Raw genomic sequence first — 20,552 nt, 5'->3', positions numbered from 1 at the left:
ACCATACACCCACCCATCTACCCACCCATCCCTCTATCCACTCATCCACCAACCCATCTATTCACCCACCCATCCATTCACTCATCAAACCTGTCCATCCACCCATCCATCCATTCATCTATCCACCTATCCATGCATCCACCTACCCACCCATCTATCTACTCATCCACCCACCCATCCATCTATCCACCCATCATCCATTCACCCATCCACCTATCCATCCACCCACCTACTCATCCACCCACCCACCCAACCCTCTATCCACCTATCCACTCACCCATCCATCTATCCACCCATTCACCCACCCATTTATCCACCTATCCATTCATTAATCCAGCCAGCCAGCCAACCACCCATCCCTCCATCCATCCATCTATCCACTCATCCACCCAATCATTCATCCACCCACCCAACTCTCCATCCACCCACTCATCCACCCATTTACCTACCTACCCATCCATTAATACAGCTATCCATCCATCTGTCAAAGTCTGTATCCACCCACCCATTCGTCTATCCACCCATCCACCCATGTATCCACCTATGCATGCATTAATATACCCATTCATTCATCCATCTATCTAACCATCTAACCATCTATCCATCCAACCATCCATCCACCTACCCATACATTCAACCATCTACTCACCATCCAACCATCAAATAATAGATCTAATTATTGAGTGCCTGCTCTGTACCAGCTACTGGGCTATTGGAGTAAACAAATTAGTTAGAGAACTTGCCTCCATGAAGCTTTGTAAAGAAGATAAATATAAAATAAAACAAACTAACATGAATACATAAAGACAAGTTGTGATAAGTATTACAAAGAAAAAGCATATAGTATGATGACAGATTATGACAGGGGTGCCTGTAGGTTTAAGGGGTTGAGATATAAGCTGAGACGTAGTAAGCGTGATGAGGAAGGGGAGGAAGAGGGAGAGTGGGTGCCCTGGCCCAGAGTGCTGGAGCGTCTGTAACTGAAAGGCAGCCAGTCCCGCTGGAACGCGGTGGAGAGAAGGCTGTAGAAGTAGAGGGGATCCACAGGACACAGACACTGGCTCTTTGTGAAAACAAATATATTTTCTAAGACCACGGCATCAAGATAGAATGAGTTTCCAGGAATGTAAGGTTCCTCCCACACACTCTTGGGTTTTGTTTTTTTTTTTTTTTAATTTACATTTGGACAATCTGCCTGAAGGGAGAGTAACACAGAATAAAGACTGCACACAGAACCCACAACCTATAATGTTCCATAAGTCCTGGTGACTGTTCCTAACGCCCAAGCAGAGTTTTGAAGGATGAATTATCAAGGTCAGTTTACACGGGTCAGCCTCAGAGGCTGCCTGCACCAGAAAGGACTCCAGAGTCTCCCAGCCCAATAATCGCCTCTCCCCCACACTCAGCCCTTCGTGGGAGAGTAACAAGGAGGCCCACAAACCAGGACCAATCGTCCTGCATTGGCCTGGTCCCCACCAAGCCCTATGAGTTTGGGCTACTGAGGCAGGATCACTCCTGTCCCCACCCCTCCCCACCCCTCCACAGCCATCACCCAGAGCCACCATGCACAGAGAGCTGAGAAAGGCTTCCTATGGAGTGAAGGGGGGACGGCCAGGAGGGGTCCTAGGTGGCAGTGAGGAACCTAGAGCCACGCTCTGACAACCGCCTAGGGACAGGGAGTCACAGCCCGAGGCCATGCTGCCTGTGACTTTGAGGAAGAGCGCTGGATCATGAGACAAGTACTTGGCACACTTAGGAAGTAGATAAGGGCCCCCCAAGGGTGAAATGCGGCAGGAAACACTTGTTCCAAAGGCTGTGGCACCACCCCCATAAGGAGCCTGCTGAAGGTCCCCACTCTGTCCTCTCTTCTCGCTCTCCACGTGCACAGGCAATGAGAGGTGCCGCTCCAGGATCTGCCCTCATTTTCCAAGCTGATGGGATTCCCAATTGCCTGTGGCCAGCATGGGAGAGGGAAATGTCACTTGCTGGGCACAGCCTCAGGAGCTCTGTCCATCACCTCCAGCCCTAAATAGCACTCTCCCCAGTGCCGCTGCAGGAGGCTCCCGGGACTACTCCTAGGGGAACTCCCAGACACTGGCCATCAGCACGCCTACGAGACAATACTCTGGAGAGTGCTCTGGGGTTTACGGTACAACTGACTGGAGAAGCAGCATGTGCTCTAGGAAAAAAGCACCAGGGTAAGAGTCAAGATGCCCCAGTTCCTAACACTGTGCAGCCATCAAAATGTTTGTTTAAAAACATAGGAAAGTATTTATTGTCTAATGCAATTAAAAATACAACAGGCATTAAATGCCAAAAAAAAAAAATATATACGTTATGCCTGTAATCTCAATACTTTGGGAGGCTGAGGCAGGAGGATCACTTGAGCCCAGGAGTTTAAGAGAAGCCTGGGAAACATAGCAAGACTCGGCCTCTACAAAAAAAAAATTAAAATTAGTGGGGCATGGTGGTGTCCACCTGTTATCCTAGCTACTTGAAAGGCTGGGGCAGAAGGATCACTTGAGCCCAGGAGTCAAGGCTGCATGGAGCTGTGATTGCACCACTGCACTCCAGCCAGGCAACAGAGCAAGACTCTGTCTCAAAAATAATAACAGGCCAGGCATGGTGGCTCATGCCTGTAATTCCAGCACTTTGGGAGGCTGAGGTAGGAGGATCACTTGAATCCAGGAGTTCAAGACTGCCTTGGGCAACACAGGGAGACCTTGTTTCCATAGAAAATTAAAAATTAGCCATGTGTAGTGGTACCAGCCTGTAGTCCCAGCTATTCAGAAGGCTGAGATGGGAGGATCACTTGAGCCCACAAGGTTGAGGCTGCAGTGAGCCATGATCACACTACTGCACTCCAGGCTGGGTTACAGAGTGAGACTCTGCCTCAGAAAAATAAAAATAAAAATACCTAAATAACGAGAATTAGAGTGCAAAATTGTATAGAGTAAGCAATTCTGCTATGTAAAAATACGTAAGTAAACATCTATACACTGGCAAAATGTGAGGCAATTACCATCTTCTGAATTACTTTTTGAATATTTCAACTTTTCTTCAAGGAGCACATGCTACTATTAGACATGGCCACATCCTTCATTGGAAATTTTGAAATCTAAAATGTTCCAGTAATCCAACATCTTTTTCTTAAATTTGGCACCTTTTGGTGGCCACACTTAACCTGAACCGACATCATCTATTGCCCTGATTGGTCCCACCTGGTGCAAGTATTTATATCTCACTGCAGAAACATCAGTGCATTTGCTCATCAGGGGCTGCTCCCAGAGCGCCTGCAATGGTGCCAGCATGTACCCTCGGCTACTCCTCTGGAATCCAGAGAGTTCTGAATTCTGTAACAGAACTGACTCCAAGGATTTCAGATGAGGCAACCACACACCCGGTGACAGTAAAAGAAGCCCAAGGCTCTAGGCTCAATCTCGCGTCCTCTGACTTGCTGTGTCTATTAGTCTGTTCTCACACTGCTAATCAAGACATACCCAAGACTGGGTAATTTATAAAGGAATGAGGTTTAATGGACTCACAGTTCCACATGGCTGGAGGTGTCACAATCATGGCGAAAGGCAAAGGAGAAGCAAAGTCACATCTTGCACGGTGGCAGGCAAAGGAGTGCATGTGCAGGGTCACTCCCCTTTTTAAAACCATTAGCTCTCCTGAGACTTAGTCACTATCATGAGAACAGCACAGGAAAGACCCGCCCCCATGACTTGATTACCTCCCACTGGGTTTCTCCCAGGACCAGTGGGAATTATCAGAGCTACAATTCAAAATGAGATTTTGGTGGGGAACAAACCAAGTCCCTGTGTGACCTTAGGAAGTCATGTCCCTCTGGGGCCTCAGTTTCCAGATCTGTCCTTTGAAGGATGAAGATCTGTAAGTCTCTCCTGGGTCTGTCACTCCACGGGCCGGTGACTCTTAGTGCTACTGCAATGCAATGCAGAGTTCCTAAAAGGGATCCCATCCCTCCAGCCTACCTAACACAGTCACTTCCATCCTCGGTCGGCCAGAGAGAGGAGCCCCAGGTCTAAGGAAGGAGACAGAGGATTCTGGACATCCGGTAGTAGCAGCATGGTAAGGGCCCATCAAGACAGCACCTGCCCTTGACTCCAACTCAACTCGTAGGTCCCCAGTAGGCAAGCCATCAGAACAGCTGCAAGCGAGCAAAGGACTCACAGCCTCTCCAGTAAGTGCTCCTGGCGGGGCTGGGAGTAAGGGGCGCGCCCTCCAGGGGTGCTTATCTCTGAAAGAAAAGCTCACGGGAGTAAGGTCCCCACAGTGGGAGTTTAAGGACTTGAATAACAGAGGAACAGGTGGGGAGGGGGTGCGTTTTTTCTATGCCCCACAATTCACAGCACTGATACCCCCATCTTCACATGCACACGGTGGGCTGAGCTCTGTAACAGCTGGGGCGAGCCGGGAAAGCTGGGTGAGGGGACAGACAGTGTCCCACGCGCCAGGGGTCCTCTCCCCCAGCTACACCACCAACACCACAGCTTTGTAATTTTTCATTTTCTTCTAATTTTAGGATTGTAGCAGCGTTCTGAGAACCCCTCTAAGTGTTTTTAGGGAGATGGTAATGGTCCTACACTAAAATAATTCAACCAACACTATAATTTTAGTGCCACCATCAAAATGAAATAATGGCTGTTTACTATGTTACACCTTTCAAATGACCTTCATTTGAATACAAATTGGGGCTTAAAATTCTAAAAGCTGCTCAGTTCCAGAAGGCTGCAAAATGCAGGAACTCAACAAGGGCCGCTCTTCCCAGAGACTCCTCCCTGTCAGCACACGGTTTAAATGGATCTTTCTCTGGAGCTGCTGGAGACCCATTTAGTGCCTTGCTGCAGAATTGAATGGCCCTGACTGGGCAAAATAGGCCCAGGAGCTGGAGGTGGCAGCTGCCTGCAGAGTGGGACAGGGAGCAGCACCTAGGAAGCCCCCCCGTGCTGGAGGTCCCTGGCAGCGGCAGGGAGAATTCAGGAAACTTCCTCCAAGGGGTCAGGGACAGGCTGCTCTGCCAGGCCTGATCCACCCCACCAGCTTCCCCCCCAGCCACCCGCCCATTTCTCTCAGCCACATCCCGGCTTGCCTCTCGTTTTCCTTCCCCTGCTGTCCTCTGCGCCCCTCCTTCAGCCACACCAACAACTCACCGGGAGTCTGAATCTCACCCCTGCCTCGTCCCTCTGTGTCTTTGTTCAGATGCTCACTCAGCCAGGTGCAAGAGGGACTGAGCTCCCCAGGCTCATACCTGCCATTCACGATGCATCCATCCCACAAGCATTTACTGACAGGATTAGAGACGGACAGGGATGGGAAGGCCACGGGTGTCCTTCCCACGCTCACCCAGGACCTCCGGGGCCAGGGCTTCCTGCTCAGCTCTGTATCCCAAACACCCAGCCCTCAATTAATGTGTGTTGAGTTGAAATCTCATCTCCAGAAGCTTCCTAGACTCACCAATAGAATCCGCCTATCCTGTCTAAAACATGCGGTCATTATTACTGACCTTAATTTTTAATTCTGGCAGGTGCATTGTAGGTGTATGGATTTATGGGGTACATGAGCTGTTTGGATACAGGCATGCAGTACACAATAATCACATCATGGAGAATGGAGTGCCCATCCCCTCAAGCATTTATCTTTTGTGTTAAAACCATCCAATTATTCTTTTTTCATTCCTTTAAAATGTACAACTATTACTGACTCTAGTCACCCTGTTATGCGTCAGATACTAGGTCTTATTTGTTCTTTCTGTGATAAGGATTTTTTTGTACCCATTACCCATCCCCAGCTCCCCCCCACCACCATGCCCCCACTACCCTTCCCGGCCTCTGGCAACCATCGTTCTACTCTCTATCTCCATGTGCTTAACTGCTTTTATTTTTAGATTCCACAAATAAGTGAGAACATGCAAAGACTGCCTTTCTGTGTCTGGTTTATTTCACTTAACATAATGACCTCCAGTTCCCTCCATGCTGCTACAAATGACAGAATCTCACTCTTTCTTATGGCTGAATGGTGCTCTGTTGTGTATAAATACCACATACTACTGACTTGTTTATACTCAAAGGAAAACTTTTTTAGAACCCAGGTTCAAAACTTTTTAAACATGTGACTTAGGCTAAGCATTCAATCTCTCTAAACCTTGGTTTCCATACCTGTAAAGCTGTAAGAGTCACCCAATCTACCAGTGGGCTACTGTGAAGAGTAAATGACATGATATGCATAAAAAATCTCAGCCCAGTGCCTGGCTCCCACATAGCCCCATTGGCACCGAGTGAACAGAAGTATGCAGAACGAGCTGTGGTTAGTGTTGTACTGGCCCTCTGTTGATGGCACTCAGCCTATCCAGTTTGTTCTCCAATGTCCTCTGCAGGTTGCACTTCCAACAGCAGAGCCCAACCCACATGACCTTCTCTCCCGTTCAGTGTCCCTGCGTTCTCACCCTGCTGATAAAGACATACTTGAGACTGGATAATTTACAAAAGAAAGAGGTTTCATAGACTCACAGTTACACATGGCTAGGGAGGCCTCACAATCATGGGGGAGGCAAAGGGGAAGTGAAGTCACGTCTTACATGGTGGCAGGCAAGAAAGCATGTGCAGGGCAACTGCCCTTTATAAAACCTTCAGATCTCATGAGACTAATTATCATGAGAACAGCATGGGAGAGACCCACCCCCATGGTTCCAGTACCTCCCACTTGGTCCCTCCCACAACACATGGGAATTATGGGTGCTACAGTTCTAGATGAGATTTGGGTGGGGACACAGCCAAACCATATCACCCTGCTCTTGCTATTTGCCTGGCGTGGGTCTGGAATATTCTCTTCTCTCCTCTGCTGATGCATGACCCATCCATCCTTCAGGGAGAGCTTGGCTCCTTCCTCTCAGAGCCCTCCCAGATCATCCTGGCCCATGTCCTCTCCTCCTGGGCAACCCACTCACCTAGTGTCCATCACAGATGTTCTGTCACTCCCGAGAGCCTGGCTTTCAGGTGGATCTGTCCTCTCTGAAAGGCGGATTCCGTAAAGATGGATTCCATGGGAGCCCTTGTCTCCCACGTCCTCCCTGCACAGCCCAGCAGCCAACTGCACCCTGTGCCTGCCAACACTCTGAAAGGCAGGGTGCAGGGGGAAACACCTATTTCTCCCCTTCTCATTAGCCACCACAGGATCCTCACCCCAGGCCCAGTTTTCCAGGCCAGAAGTGCCAGATTTCTCTCCCTGCCACCCCCACACACACACAGCAGGTGGCCTCGCTGATGAGTTCTCCTTGACAAGCACGCAGTCATGCTTCTCTGGCTGTTCCTGGTCCTGACTTTGGTGGCCTCCTTCCAAGAAGCCCGAGAAAGGACTCAGCAGGCCTCTGCCTCCAGGCGCTGCCTGATTCATTTTATCCTGTGACCAGATTGATCTTCCTGGAACCCCAACTTGATTAGGTCAAAGACCGACTCCAACAGCTTTGCTTTAGGCATCCTGGTGCCTGGCTTGAGTGAGCATTCAAGATGCTCCGGTCTCCGTGCACATCACAGAGTGTCACTCAGCAGCAGAAAGGAAGGGAGTACTAACACACGCCGCAGCAGGGAGGAACAGACCATTACCCTCAGTGAAAGAAGGCGCTTACCAAAGGCCACATACTGCACTATCCTATTTGCATGAAATGTCTAGAATAGGCAGATCCAAAGAGATAGAAAGCAGGTTGATGGCTGCCAAGGGCTGGGAGGAAGCTGGGGGCCTGGGGGTGATAGCTGAGGAGTACGAGGCTTCCTTTTGGGGTGATTAAAATGTTTTAAATTTGATAGTGCTGGTTGCGCAACCCTGTGAATATACTAAAACCACTGAATTGTAGGCTTTAGGTGGGTAAATTGTACCCACCTAAAGCCTATAATTCGGTCTCAATGAAGCCGTTATTACGCCCCAAGCAGGCTCCGCCTCCTCCACTCCTGCCACGCTCCCCACCAGCTTGAACCACTGTCTGTCATCGCATTCAGCCTGCCCAGCACATACCCATCCTGCAAGGCCCAGCTCCCCAAACTCCCAGAGCATTCATTCATTCATTCTTGCAGTCAACAAACGATGACTGTCCCACCTGGGAATTCCACGGCAAACAGCGCACAGAGGAGCGTCCCCAAGAGACCACAGTCTGATGAAAAACAAACAATAACAACAAACAAAACAGCAAGACGCAGGACAACCCGCGTGCCGCGGCGCTCACCATGTCACTCTGCTGGTCCTCAGTACTTTTACTGACATTTTCAGGTTGACTCCTGTTCCTCTTACAAGATCCTAAGCCCTGCAAGAGCAGGGACAACATGCCGAACGTCCCCATTTCCCCCCAAGGCTCACACTGATGGTGGTCGGGAGGGGAGGGAGTGTGGAAGCTGGGCTTCCAGCTCTGCCACCTTCCAGCTCTGGTGTGACTCGAGGCAGGCCCAGCCCTGCAGTATCCTCCCCTAGAAAACAGAGATGGCGCCTCCTTCATGAGAAGGACCGTGGGTGGCAGGCTGATCATTACTGAGAATTTCAGTTGGTAGGACAATCTGTCTAAAAATTAACTTTTATCTTGTAAACACATCTGAAATGAAGGAGAGTTATTTTCCCCTTGTCCCAGGAGGATGATAAGCCTTATGTTTATTCCAACAAATACTTGGTATTTGTTAGATGATTTTTTTTTTTTTGAGATGGAGTCTCACTCTGTCACCAGGCTGGAGTGTAGCGGTGCGATCTCAGCTCACTGCAACCTCCACCTCCTGGGTTCAAGCGATTCTCCTGCCTCAGCCTCCTGAGTAGCTGGGACTACAGGTGTGCGCCACCACGCCCAGCTAATTTTTGCATTTTTAGTAGAGATGGGGTTTCACTATGTTGACCAGGATGGTCTCAATCTCTTGACCTCATGATCCACCCATCTCGACCTCCCAAAGTGCTGGGATTACAGGCTTGAGCCACCGTGCCCAGCCAGATGAATTTTTTTATTATTATTATTCACCCCTGCAGTGGAGAAAATCACTCTCTTCTTATGTTTTGGGGCTAGAAAGAGAAGGTGTCTGGCTGCCTGAAGAAATATTCCTTGGCAGATGTCTCTGCATTTCCAAGATTTCTGAGCTGACTCCTGAGAAGGGGAGATGCCTGGTGCTGGGTCAGAGGAGAGAAGCTGCACTCTGCGGGGGAGTTGTCTCCCCTGTGGTCTGGAGAAGACAAAGGTGGAAGGTTTCCAGGGGTCAGAGACCTGCACTTGCTCAGCTACAGCAACACTGAGGTAGCAGAACCTCAGAGGAGTGTGGGGGTCTGCAAGGACCCGGCACGAAATGCCACGGCTTTGCAATCAGCCAAGGCTCACAGTGGTCCTGCCTGGCAAAGAGTGGAGCCACCAGGGGAGCCACCAAACCCCAGTGGCCTCTGCTGGCCTTGGCAGACCTGGGCAAGAGAATTCCTCCTGGGCCACTCACAGAGGGCTCTCTCTGCACTCGAGTCCCAAGGTGCTTGCCTAACCTGAAGTGGGGAGCGCTCAAGAAATCCTGGTTTGGGACCAACCTCTAATCATGGCAGATGGTGCCTTGAACTGGATTCAATTTGATTTAAACAAAGAAATGCAACCTCCCCTGCACTCCCGGTGTCTTGGAAAGGTTCCAACCCGACATTTAGGGGGATCCTCTGAGATGATTAATTCACAGCTGCCCCACTGGCCAAGCATAATTCCTGGACTTAGAGACAGCGGATGTTTTCTTTTTTGAGACAGTGACCAGAGAACTATCAGAGAACAGGGTCAGAGAAAAGCGTGGTCTCTCAAAAGTTCCTGCTGCTTCAGGGAACCTGGTGAAGGAAGAAAAGAATGAGCTTAAAAGTCTCCTGGAAAGGATTTCAAACCCTGGTATAGACAGACGTATCGAGTAGATGACAGAATGCTCAAGGAAAAACGGCCAGATGCAGAAGAGAGTGGAGACACAGTTAGAAATGAATGAGAAAGAGCCCTGCAACTTTTAAAGCAGCACTCGAATAAAAGATGAGTTGCTCAATACAATTTACTGACTGATAACCTGAGAGGACTGAGCCAGTCTCGAGGACAGCCTGTGGTGGGGGGACCCTCTGGCAGAGATCTCAGGGACACGTCCTTTCCAGCTGCCAGGGTGTAAGCAGGTGGACGTGATTCTCTGTGGATGAACTTATTCCAAAAACAGACAGGTTTTAGATGGCAAAAGGCCATCTGAGCCCATAGCAGGCAGACAGAAAAGAGTCTTCTAAGGGGATATGGCTCAGAGCGCCCCACCTGGGCCATGATCAAAGGAATCTGCAAAAGGTGGCATGTGTGTGCCAAACTGAAGCTTTCTGAGCCCAGTTCCAAAGTGCTGGGAAACCCCAGTCTGGATGCATAGACTGTCTCCCAGCACGTGTGGCAGGTGAGAGGAGTCAGCCTCCTCAAAGCCTCCCTCCAGGGAGCCTCCCCGCTCGGCCCACATCCTCAGGGAGCGCATGGGGGGTTGGATAAGGCTGGCCCTTACCTCTCCCTGGCCTCGCCTCACTCCCAACTCCGGGACAGAACTGAACACCGCCATCATTTGCTTCAATCCCTCAGCTTGTTTAAGAAAAATTGCTTGTCTACAGTTGCAGGCCACCATACTGTGTGCCACCCCATTTAGAGTTTATTTTACATTAAATCTCCAAGCCAGAGACCCTCCAGTTGGTCTGCATAAAGTAGAATTATTGGTCCAAGTGTTTTTAAAAATAGATGCAACTCTAGACCCCAAGAAACTGAAGAGATATTATGGGAATACACAATTGTATTGTTTTGTTACTGTATGAAAAATTGGATTCTCCGACTCTGGTTTTCCCCTCCTGCTCCCGGGTTCCTCCCTCTCCTTGTTCCTCACCGGAGACGCTGCTGTAGCTCCTGGCACTGAGAACAATATATTACAAACCAGAGCAGCCCAGGCCGAGCTCCACGCACTACGCGGGGCCCCTGGTAAGCTCCAGCCTCTGTCTGTCTTCAGACAGACGCCATTCTGGGCCAAATGTTAAATAATGAGAACCCCACAAAAATTCAGCTGCAGCTTCAAGCTGGATTTGAGGATCACATCTCACACAGCCCTCTACAAAAGCAGGTCCTGATAGAGGACGTTCTTTTGGGGCTGAGATTCAGAGATGTGAAAGCTCCTTCCCCGACTGCAGGAGGGTGGGACAGGAGGCAGCACTAGCTTCCACGTCCCACCAGCCACTGTACAAGAAGGGAAACAAGCGGGCACTTCCATTCGCTCTCAGGGCCTCACGAACAGCAGCCACTGGACCAAGACTGCCACAGTCCAGGCGAGGGCTGAGTCTTCAGGAGGCAGGTATCACCCAGCAGATGCCGAAACCAAAGAGGTTCAGAATCGTGCCCACTGTCAAGAATAAATTAGGATATGATCCAGCAATCCCACTTCTGAGTATTTATCCATAATAAGTCCAATCTGAATCTCAAAGAGATATTAGCACTCCCGTGCCCTTGCAGCACCATTCACAACAGTCCGAATGTGGAAAGCACCTCCATATCCACCAACAGGTGTGTGGATAAGGGGAGCATGGGATACACACACAGTGGAATATTATTCAGCCTTCAAAAAGAAGGAGATCTTGCGGCATGTGACAACATGGACGAGCCCAAAGGATACTATGCTATGTGAAAGAAACCAGTCATGAAAGGACAAAAACTACATGTGAGGTGTCTAAAATGGTCAGACCCCTAGAAGCAATGACTGCAGTGGTGGTCATCAGGGGCTAGATGGCGGGGGGGAAATGAGGAGCCGCTGTTCAAAGTGTATAAAATGTCTATCATGCAAGATGAGTTTGTCCTGGAGATCTGCCACATACATCGTGCCTAAAGATAGCAACACACGTTATACACTTAAAAATCTGTTCAGACACCTAGGCGTGGTGGCTCACGCCCGTAATCCAAGCACTTTGGGAGGCCGAGGCAGGTGGATCACCTGAGGTCAGAAGTTCGAGACCAACCTGGCCAACATGGCGAAATCCTATCTCTACTAAAAATACAAAAATTAGCTGGCTGTGGTGGTGGGTGCCTGTGATCCCAGCTACTCCGGAGTCTGAGGCAGGAGAATCACTTTAACCCAGGAGGTGGAGGCTGCAGTGAGCCAAGATCGCACTGCTGCACTCCAGCCTAGGCAACAGAGCAAGACTCTGTCTCCAAAAAAAGAAAAATCTCTTAAGAGGATGGAGTCCATATTTAGCATTCTTACCAAAACAATAATAACAGTAGAAGAACCAGTTAGGTTCAGGCTGTGTTTAGAGAAAGAATGAAGTCTACACTGACTCCACACTCAGCCAGGAAGCACAGGCAGAACTGAAGCTTCAGCCCCTCTAATCAGCATTTCCCTGGCCCACTGCCGCCCCCTAACCGCCAGACAGGACTTCTTCCCTCTTTGCCTCGACAGCATTCTTCTGGAGCATAAGCTCACTGAGGGCAGGGACTGTGTTGCCTGGTCAGCCCCCCAGTCCTGGAAAAGAGCAGCCTGGCACACTGCAGACATGGGATGAATAGAGGCTAATTGCAGACACCAGCACACAGAAGTGCTTACTAAACACTGATCCTTTCTCCAGATGCAAAAATAAGTAAAAATTCAAACACTTGTCGAATGTCAAATCAATATTAATCTACTCAAAAGCATGAGCAAATGTCTTAACGGAGGCTTTTCGGCCTTTATTAAAGACAACCGGCCAGGGGTGTCACCAGGAGCATGCGCAGGACTTTCAGCGGCTTATAACTCTTCCCTGCAATTGACACAGGCTCACAATCTTCCATGCCGTAAGGCCAAGTTCTCTCACCACTGGGGTGACAGGGCAGTCACCTCTTTCTCTGCGCAAGAACCCGCCTGCCTTAGCAAAGCTTCCCAACAGGGATGCCCCTCGTTGGGAGGAAAACCAGAAGCAAGGACACCTCTGACCCAGTCCTCCTGCCAGAGGCTTCCCTCTCCCTGCGCCTCTGCTTCTCCAACAAGGTCAAGTTGCAAAGTCCCGCCCTGCTCACCTCCCGAGACGATCCAGCTCCGGCTCACGGCCTGTCCAGAACACAAGACGGCCAACCCTCCGAAGAGCAGCCCGGCACCTGCCCACGTTGCTCTCCTTTCCGCTGAGACCCGGCGGTGGCCACAGGCAGGCCTGGCCTTTTCTTCTCTTTCCTTTTTCCTTGTGAGAGCAGGAATCCACCCCAATCACTTACCTAATAACCATGGAGGATGGTCATGAGGGGTTTTATCCCAGCCACAGACACTATTACCCTGCACCAAATCAGCTCTAACCTACAAGGAATTCAGTCATTAAAGGTCTTTTAATAAGAGGCCTGCCTGCAGATCTAGGTTTCAGTTAGGGACCTACCCAGAAGGTGCCTCGGCCCCTGAGCGGCTCCAAAGACAACGTAAAATTAGTATTGGGGGTGGGAGCGGTAAAAACAAAGCCACGTCAAACCAGCCCCACCACCGAGGGGCTTGCAAACAGTTTGGGATAGCACAATTTCAAGATTTCTATTTATTCTCAGTCCTCATTAAAATGGCAGCAGAATGACACAGATACAATCCCATCATCTGCTATTTGATTATCTTTGTATAAGCATGGTGCCACAAAGAAGAAAGTTCAACACTCCAGCAAAAGAGGCGTTGCTATAAATACTCCCACTCCCAGACACCCACGCGTGTAATTACTCATCGGGAGTGGGGAGCATGAGGAGCGGACCCATTGTGTGCTCTTCTCTGGCAGGAACTTCTCCTGCTGGAACTTCTCCTGCTCACTCTGTTAATTACTTCAAGGTTTCCTCTGCGTCTGCTTTGTGCTCGCTGACACTCCTAGGACCACAATGGAGCTGGCTGCTGGGTGACAGCCAAGCCCCTGTGGAAAGAAGAGGGGCTTCCAAGACCCTCAGGAGGAAGCAAGGCCCGAACTAGAGCTAGTGTGATCATCTGGGTGAGGAGCCAGACCTGGTTCCAGGGTCTTCCCTCCCAACGCTTAGAGTGGAGTTCGGAGCCAGGCTGATAGGGCCGGCCTCGTTTGGGAAAGGAGAGGCTGGAAAGAGACACAGCAGTGGTCCGTGCAGAGGATCACAGCCAGCAAGGGTCCCTGCGAAACCTTGGCCTTGGCCCTGAGACACACCCAGCTGCTCATTCCCCTGGGGTTGGTGGGTCTGTTATGTTCTCTATCCGTCTTTCTTTTTTTTTTTTGAGACAAAGTCTCACTCTTGTCCCCCAGGCTGGAGTGCAATGGCACGATCTCAGCTCACTGCAACATCTGCCTCCCGGGTTCAAGCGATTCTCCTGCCTCAGCCTCCTGAGCAGCTGTGACTATAGGTGCCCACCACCACACCTGGCTAACTTTTATATTTTTAGCAGAGACAAGTTTTATCATGTTGGCCAGGCTGGCCTCCAACTCCTGAACTCAGGTGATTCGTCCACCTCAGCCTCCCAGGCAGGAGCCACTGCGCCCGCCCTATCCATCTCCTTTGCCAGGGTAGCTTCAGATCTCCACTTAGATAGCACTTGCTATGGTAGAATGTCCTGACCCACCAGGATGGGATGATACGCCCTGAACAGGTGCTCCAGTAACCCCCGTGCTTCCGACACACACGCGGATCACATTCATGACTATTGCCTGCTTGTCTCTCCCATCCCAACATAAGTTCCATGGAGTCTTCAGACACGGTATCCTTCAGGCCTCTCACGGAGTCCCTGGGTCCTGTGGCCGCGTCCTTTGCCAGGCCCTTGGAGTGACCCCCTCTAAGCCGAGAGTCCCTGGCCTGGCGAGAACCCCCACTGCCTCCTCACCAGTGCTGGTCTGGGACCGGCCTCCACTCCTTCTGCTGCCTCCCACTCCCTGCCACCCATTCCGCCTCCTGGAATGCTGTCTGTGCGCACTCCACGGCTCCAATACATATGGAGGATGCTTATGGCACGTCGTGCAAGCTAAGCAGGACATAAGGTCCCGTACACATTAGGATTACAGATACACTAAATATATGCATGTGGACCAAAAAAGGCACAGAGATGCACTGAAATCACCGAGAGCGGCAGGGAAATGGAAATGCTTTCTTTCCATGTCCCTCGATTTCTGGAAGATTATTATATAATTTTATAACAAAAATACATTCGTATTTTAAAGTAATCTTACAGAGATGGTGAACAAATTAGTGGTTGACTGAGGTTAGAGATCCTGGGAGGAAGAGGGTGAGTTGACCCCAAAAGGTTGGTGGGAGGATGTCTGCGGAGATGAAACAGTTCTGCCCCTGGACTGTGGTGGCAGTGACACAAATTTGCACGTGGGACATGAAGAGACACAGAACTGCACATGTGCGCTGTATCGACATCTGGGTCCTGGCTGTGATCCTGTCAGGTAAGACGAAGCCCCTGCAGAAAGGGGATGAAGGCTACAGGAGGCACTCTGTACTGTCTTTGCAACTTTCTGTAATAATATAATGATTTCAAGATAAAAAGTGTAAAATATATCTAACTATGGTCTACACCCACTGCTGAGGAATGTGGATGAAGTTTACACCATAGGCCTAAACGGGCTTGGAAGGCCAATACGCACTCATCCAACCCTTATTTTGTAAATACGGGAAGACAGAGAGCCCACAAAGAAACCCCAAAGGTAGGTGCCCATCTCACGGATGAGGAAGCTGAGGCAGGAAAAGTGTACAGAGCTGGAACAAGCCTGAAGTCCAAGGCCCACGTGCAAAAGCTCATCTCACTGAGGCACCACCGATCCCTACCGCATCATCCGGGTCCTCCTCACAGCCCCAAAGCTAGTGTGATCATCCAGGTGAGGAGCTGGACCAGGTTCAAGGGTAAGCCGTTGCCTGACAGCTGGAGCCCAGGGACCCTCCCCCAACCTGGCCGCTCGCTCCCCCAGTCTGGCTGCCTTTACTTCTGTGGCATCTCCTGCCCCTTCTCGCTCCACTCAGGTCCCACGCATCCCGTTGCCACCTCCACAAACCACAAACACCACCTCCTTCCTGCCCAGACTCCAAGTTCAGAGCCCCTAGCCTGCACGCTGCTCAGAAGCTGCCTGATTTAGCATGGCTCGGACTGATCTGACAAGCGCCCTTTGCAGTAGACAAGGCAGTTGGTTCAGTCCTCATTGAATGCCCACGGAGGCCAAGCAGGGACCTCTGTGGATCTCAGCTGCCATTCTTGAGCTCTTCTGGTCCACTCACCACAGCCAGGAGCTTTCTAAGGCAAGACTGGCCCCTCTCTGTCAGGATAAAGTCAAACCCTTTAAATGCGCCTCAACTTGGCAAGATGGGCAAGCTCCTTGGAGACAGCCCCCTCATGCCTCTGCAGCCCACCTCAGCAAACCTCTCCACTCGCTCCATGCTGCACCCATGCTGGCGATTTGCAGATCCCTAGACATGCCCCGCATTCTCTCCTTGAAGCATTTGCGGATTCTGTTCCCTTTGCCTAGCCTGTTCTTCCCTGTAACCTGCCTCCCCCAAGCCCAGCCCCCACCTCCACTCTCTCTATCCGTCTCCTTTTGCCAGGGTAGCTTCAGATCTCCACTTAGACAGCACTTGCTACAGTAGGATGTCCTGACCCACCAGGACTGGATGCTACGCCCTGAACAGGTGCTCCAGTAACCCCCTGTGCTTCCAATACACACATCGATCACATTCATAACTATTCCCTGCTTGTCTCTCCCATCTCAACATCAATTCCATGAGGACAAGGACCATATGCACTGCCCAGCACAGCACCTGGCACGCAGTAGGCACACAATAAACATTTGTCACATAAATGAATTTCCAATGAAGAAGCTGACGTGACTTCCTGAGGCCACATACGCCAGCGGGAAGTGGGGAGGAGAACTCGGGCGGCATCTCCAAGCCGGGACTATGATCTTTCCAACCAAATGAAGGATGGGAGAGGGGCGAGGCCCAGCCTTCCAAACTCTACCTCCAATCTTGTCCCAGCACAGACAGAGCAAAGGGCAAGCCAGAATACAAGCCTTGCTCTCGCCAGGAGATTTCTAGATGCTGGAAAACACACCCGGGGCCACATTAAGAGCCGTTTTCTCGGCCCACGGAGCGGGCAGCCGACTGCTCCTGAGGGTGCCATCTGGGGCAGGGAGGGGCCGACAGAACGCGTGGGTTCCGTGGTGCGGGAGCGGGGGAAGTGATCTCCACAGCAAAGGGAACAAGCTGCTGAATGCTTCCAGCTCCGTTTGGCAATTTGTCGATGTTCTTCGAGTTAATGCATTATTACTAGTTTGCATATTTATAATGTGCCCTCTGGTTATTAATGGTGATATAATGCCAACTGAGAAAACCAAGAGACCTCAGAAATATTTACATAGCAGCATAATTAAGACTAAGAGCTGAGTCACCCAGGGATCCTACCAATTTTTCTAGAAGAGAAAAAATAGGACATTCTGACTTTACCCCTTGCCCTAAGATTCTCCCTAAATCTGAGCCAGGCAGAAGCCCACTGTGCCTCTCCCAAGACCACTCTCAGCCTTCAGCAGAGATGCATGTCACCATCTATGAAATGCACAATTGCTTCTTCTCCTGAGCAGCCTCAGCCCAGACCTTCCAAATGCTGGCCGAACCACATAGCATAGCCAGAGCTCATGACGGGGGGCGGGTGCCAGGCAGAAACACTCAGCCACCAGTCCAAGCTACCCTAGAGCCCTCAACCATACCGACATCCCCTGGGAACCCTCCAACCTAGAGGCTGAAGGTCTCCTGAGATAGAGAACGCCCTCTGAATGGCAAGCAGCAAAAACCCTCCCAGGACCCCAGCTGCAATCCTGGAGTCAGCCCTCAGGCCACATTCACAGGTGGGGAGCTGGGAGGTGCAAAGCATAGGGTCTGTGTTTTCAGGAGGAAACGTAATTCATCAAATCCCTGTGTCTCCCGCAATCCAGAACTCCATTTTCTGAAAAACTTCAGGTGAGTTCCAATGGGCTCAACCATGATTTATTTATTTTTTTTTTTTTTTTGAGATGGAGTCTAGCTGTCGCCCAGACTGGAGAGCTGTGATATGGTCTTGGCTCACTGCAACCTCCACTCCTCAGTTTCAAGCAATTCTCCTGTCTCAGCCTCCCGAGTAGCTGGGACTACAGGCCCACATGACCACACCCCACTACTTTTTGCATTTTTAGTAGAAATGGGGTTTCACCATATTGGTCAGGCTGGTCTCAAACTCCTGACCTTAGGTGATCCACCTACCTCAGCCTCTCCAAGTGCTGGGATTACAGTTGTGAGCCACTGTGCCCGAACTCAACCATGAATTTTTTTCATGAGTATCTTTCACAATAAAAAACGTTTCAAAAGTGTTTGGGGAAAATCAGCTGATGAATACAGAAATAGAACATATCTGTTCAGTGGAATATTACTTGACGGTAAAAAGGAATGAAGTTCTGGCACGTGCTCGGCATGAATGAACCTGGAAAACATTCTGCTGAGGGAAAGAAGCCAGAGACAAAAAGACAAATACCATATGGTTCCATGTATATGAAATGGCCAGAGGTGGCCAATCAATAGAGACAGAGGTAGCTGTATGGCCGTTGAGGGCTAGGAAGGATGGGAGGTTGCAGTGATGGCTAAGGGTGAGGTTTTCTCTTGAGGTGATGCAAATGTCCTAAATAGACTGGGACAATGGTTGCACATGTCTGTGAATACACTAAAAGCCATGGAATTGTATACTTAAAATGAGTGACATGTGAATTGTATGACATGTGAATTATATCGTCATTTGAAAACTTAAAAACGTGGGAGAAATTCCTGTTTGTCCTGGTGTGGGGCTCGCATCTGAGAGTAGCAGGCTCGCCTAGGTCAGCCTGTGATGGGTACCTGGCCAATGCGCAGCCCCGTGAAAACTAACCCCTTCCCCTCTCCCAAGGGTGTCTCCTCCCTGCCCCCCAGCTCCCCCACACTCCCAAAGCCCCAGCTTGCTCTTGGCCTAGGAAGCTGCCACGACCAGTCCCAGAAAGATCCCGAGACAGAAAATCTAGATTCCACAGGACACAACAAGCAGTAACTAATGCCAGCCACGCGGCATCGAGCTTGCAATAAATGTCATCCTGTTTGGCTTCTGAAAGGGTCTCTGATATGCAGTTAATGCCGCATTCAGGCTCCATCCAGACTTCATCACGGCGATATGCAAATGCAGCTTTTGTCACAACCAGCACTAACTCTAATAACTCCCAAAGTGAAAATGTTCCCATAAAAACCACCATAAAAAGTCCCTTATTTTATTGCCAGCTAAGTTTTCTTTACTTGTTGTCAGGACTTTCTCCTCACTGCTGATCAGCTAACAGGCGGCAAGTCCATTTTTTTTCCTTTAGAGAAAGCTGGGCATACAATCACCAACCTGTCCCCTCCCTCCATCTGGAGCCACCTTGCTTCAGCTGCTACCACTGCCCAGCCCCCTCTGAGCCACGGGGGCTAATAAACCACATTTACCTTCCCCGACGGGCGGCTGAAATGCATTACCTTTGGTCTGCCGGTTGCACTCCCTGGTCAAATGGGAATATAAAAACCAGCCTTATTTATAACAACAGAATGCCGCTGCTCCTCAAGTTAGAGCTGGCTGCATGCCCCCTACACACACCCACACACACGCACACACATGCACACACAAACACACAACCATGTGCATGCCCCCAGAAGCATGTGCCCACACACATGCACAGACACAAGCACACAAAGTCCTGCATACACACTCATGCTCATATCACATCACTGCTTTTCCCAAAGCAGCTTTCACATATTAATACATCCCACCAGGAAAACAGGTCTCTGGTTGGTCCTGCTTCTTCCTTGTCTGAACCATGGGCCCAAGTAAAAGAGGGTCAGGCAAGTCTCCCAGACTAGACCCTCCCTCTCTGTTAGCACAGACTCTAATTCTCTACCTGCTGCTCTGAGAGCCTTGGAGGAGGGCTCAAACCCCCTCCAACACAAGACAGCTCTTTCCTGGCTGACCTGGCTTCTCCTTCCCAGCTCTCACAAAAGATATGGTGGAAGACAGTCCCCTGCTGCCACCCACGAAGGCCCTGATTCGTCTCTACATAGAAACCTCCTGGTCCTCCTTCCAGAGAAGTCCTGGTGGCATCCCACAAGCAACACATACTGAGTGCTTTCCACATGAGGCCCCTTGGAGAATCCAGCCACCCCTCTAAGCACCTCAAAGAGAGGGTCTGAACAATGTCTGGGAGGGTTTTTACAAAAGTGTACAAAGGAATGAGTGGATCAGTCACCTTTCCATTTGTGACATTGGCCTGTGGGGGCAAGAGAATAAGAAAATGTGGCCTCCAAAGTGTCCATATGGACCTACAGAGTGGCTGCTACCAAAAATACGCTTTCTCTAACCTGGGGGGGAGGCAGCCAGGGCTTTTCCACCCAAGCAACAAAGACTTCAGTGTCAGATAAAAGGTGGGACCAAGGCACAGTTCTTCCAAGTTCCATGACATCCTCTAAGACACTGCAGATGGACCATCCAGGGAAGCCACCACATTAGCCCCTGTACAGAACAACCAGAACTCTGTACCCTCCCCAGGGATCC

At 50.3% G+C, this 20,552-nt stretch overlaps 1 protein-coding gene across 18 annotated transcripts in view; it reads right to left on the bottom strand.

Moving 5' to 3' along the window:
• CAMTA1 (calmodulin binding transcription activator 1) overlaps positions 1-20,552 on the bottom strand; it is a 964,942-nt gene that overhangs the window by 766,061 nt on the left and 178,329 nt on the right. For 4 of the 18 annotated variants that reach the window (XM_074379995.1, XM_074379996.1, XM_074379997.1 and 1 more), the window contains exon 1: positions 8,237-18,824. The exons of 10 other annotated variants lie outside the window; for them this stretch is intronic. In XM_074379995.1, the coding sequence (XP_074236096.1) occupies positions 8,237-8,533 (297 nt within the window). In that variant the 5' untranslated portion in view covers positions 8,534-18,824. Of the gene's footprint in view, positions 1-8,236; positions 18,825-20,552 lie in introns of those variants that run through there. 4 more of the 18 variants (XM_074379990.1, XM_074379991.1, XM_074379992.1 and 1 more) reach the window with 1 other exon arrangement.

This window comes from Saimiri boliviensis, chromosome 11, assembly GCF_048565385.1.
Source record: "Saimiri boliviensis isolate mSaiBol1 chromosome 11, mSaiBol1.pri, whole genome shotgun sequence".
NCBI classification, from domain to species: domain Eukaryota; kingdom Metazoa; phylum Chordata; class Mammalia; order Primates; family Cebidae; genus Saimiri; species Saimiri boliviensis.
This window is presented reverse-complemented; position numbering and strand designations above follow the sequence as displayed.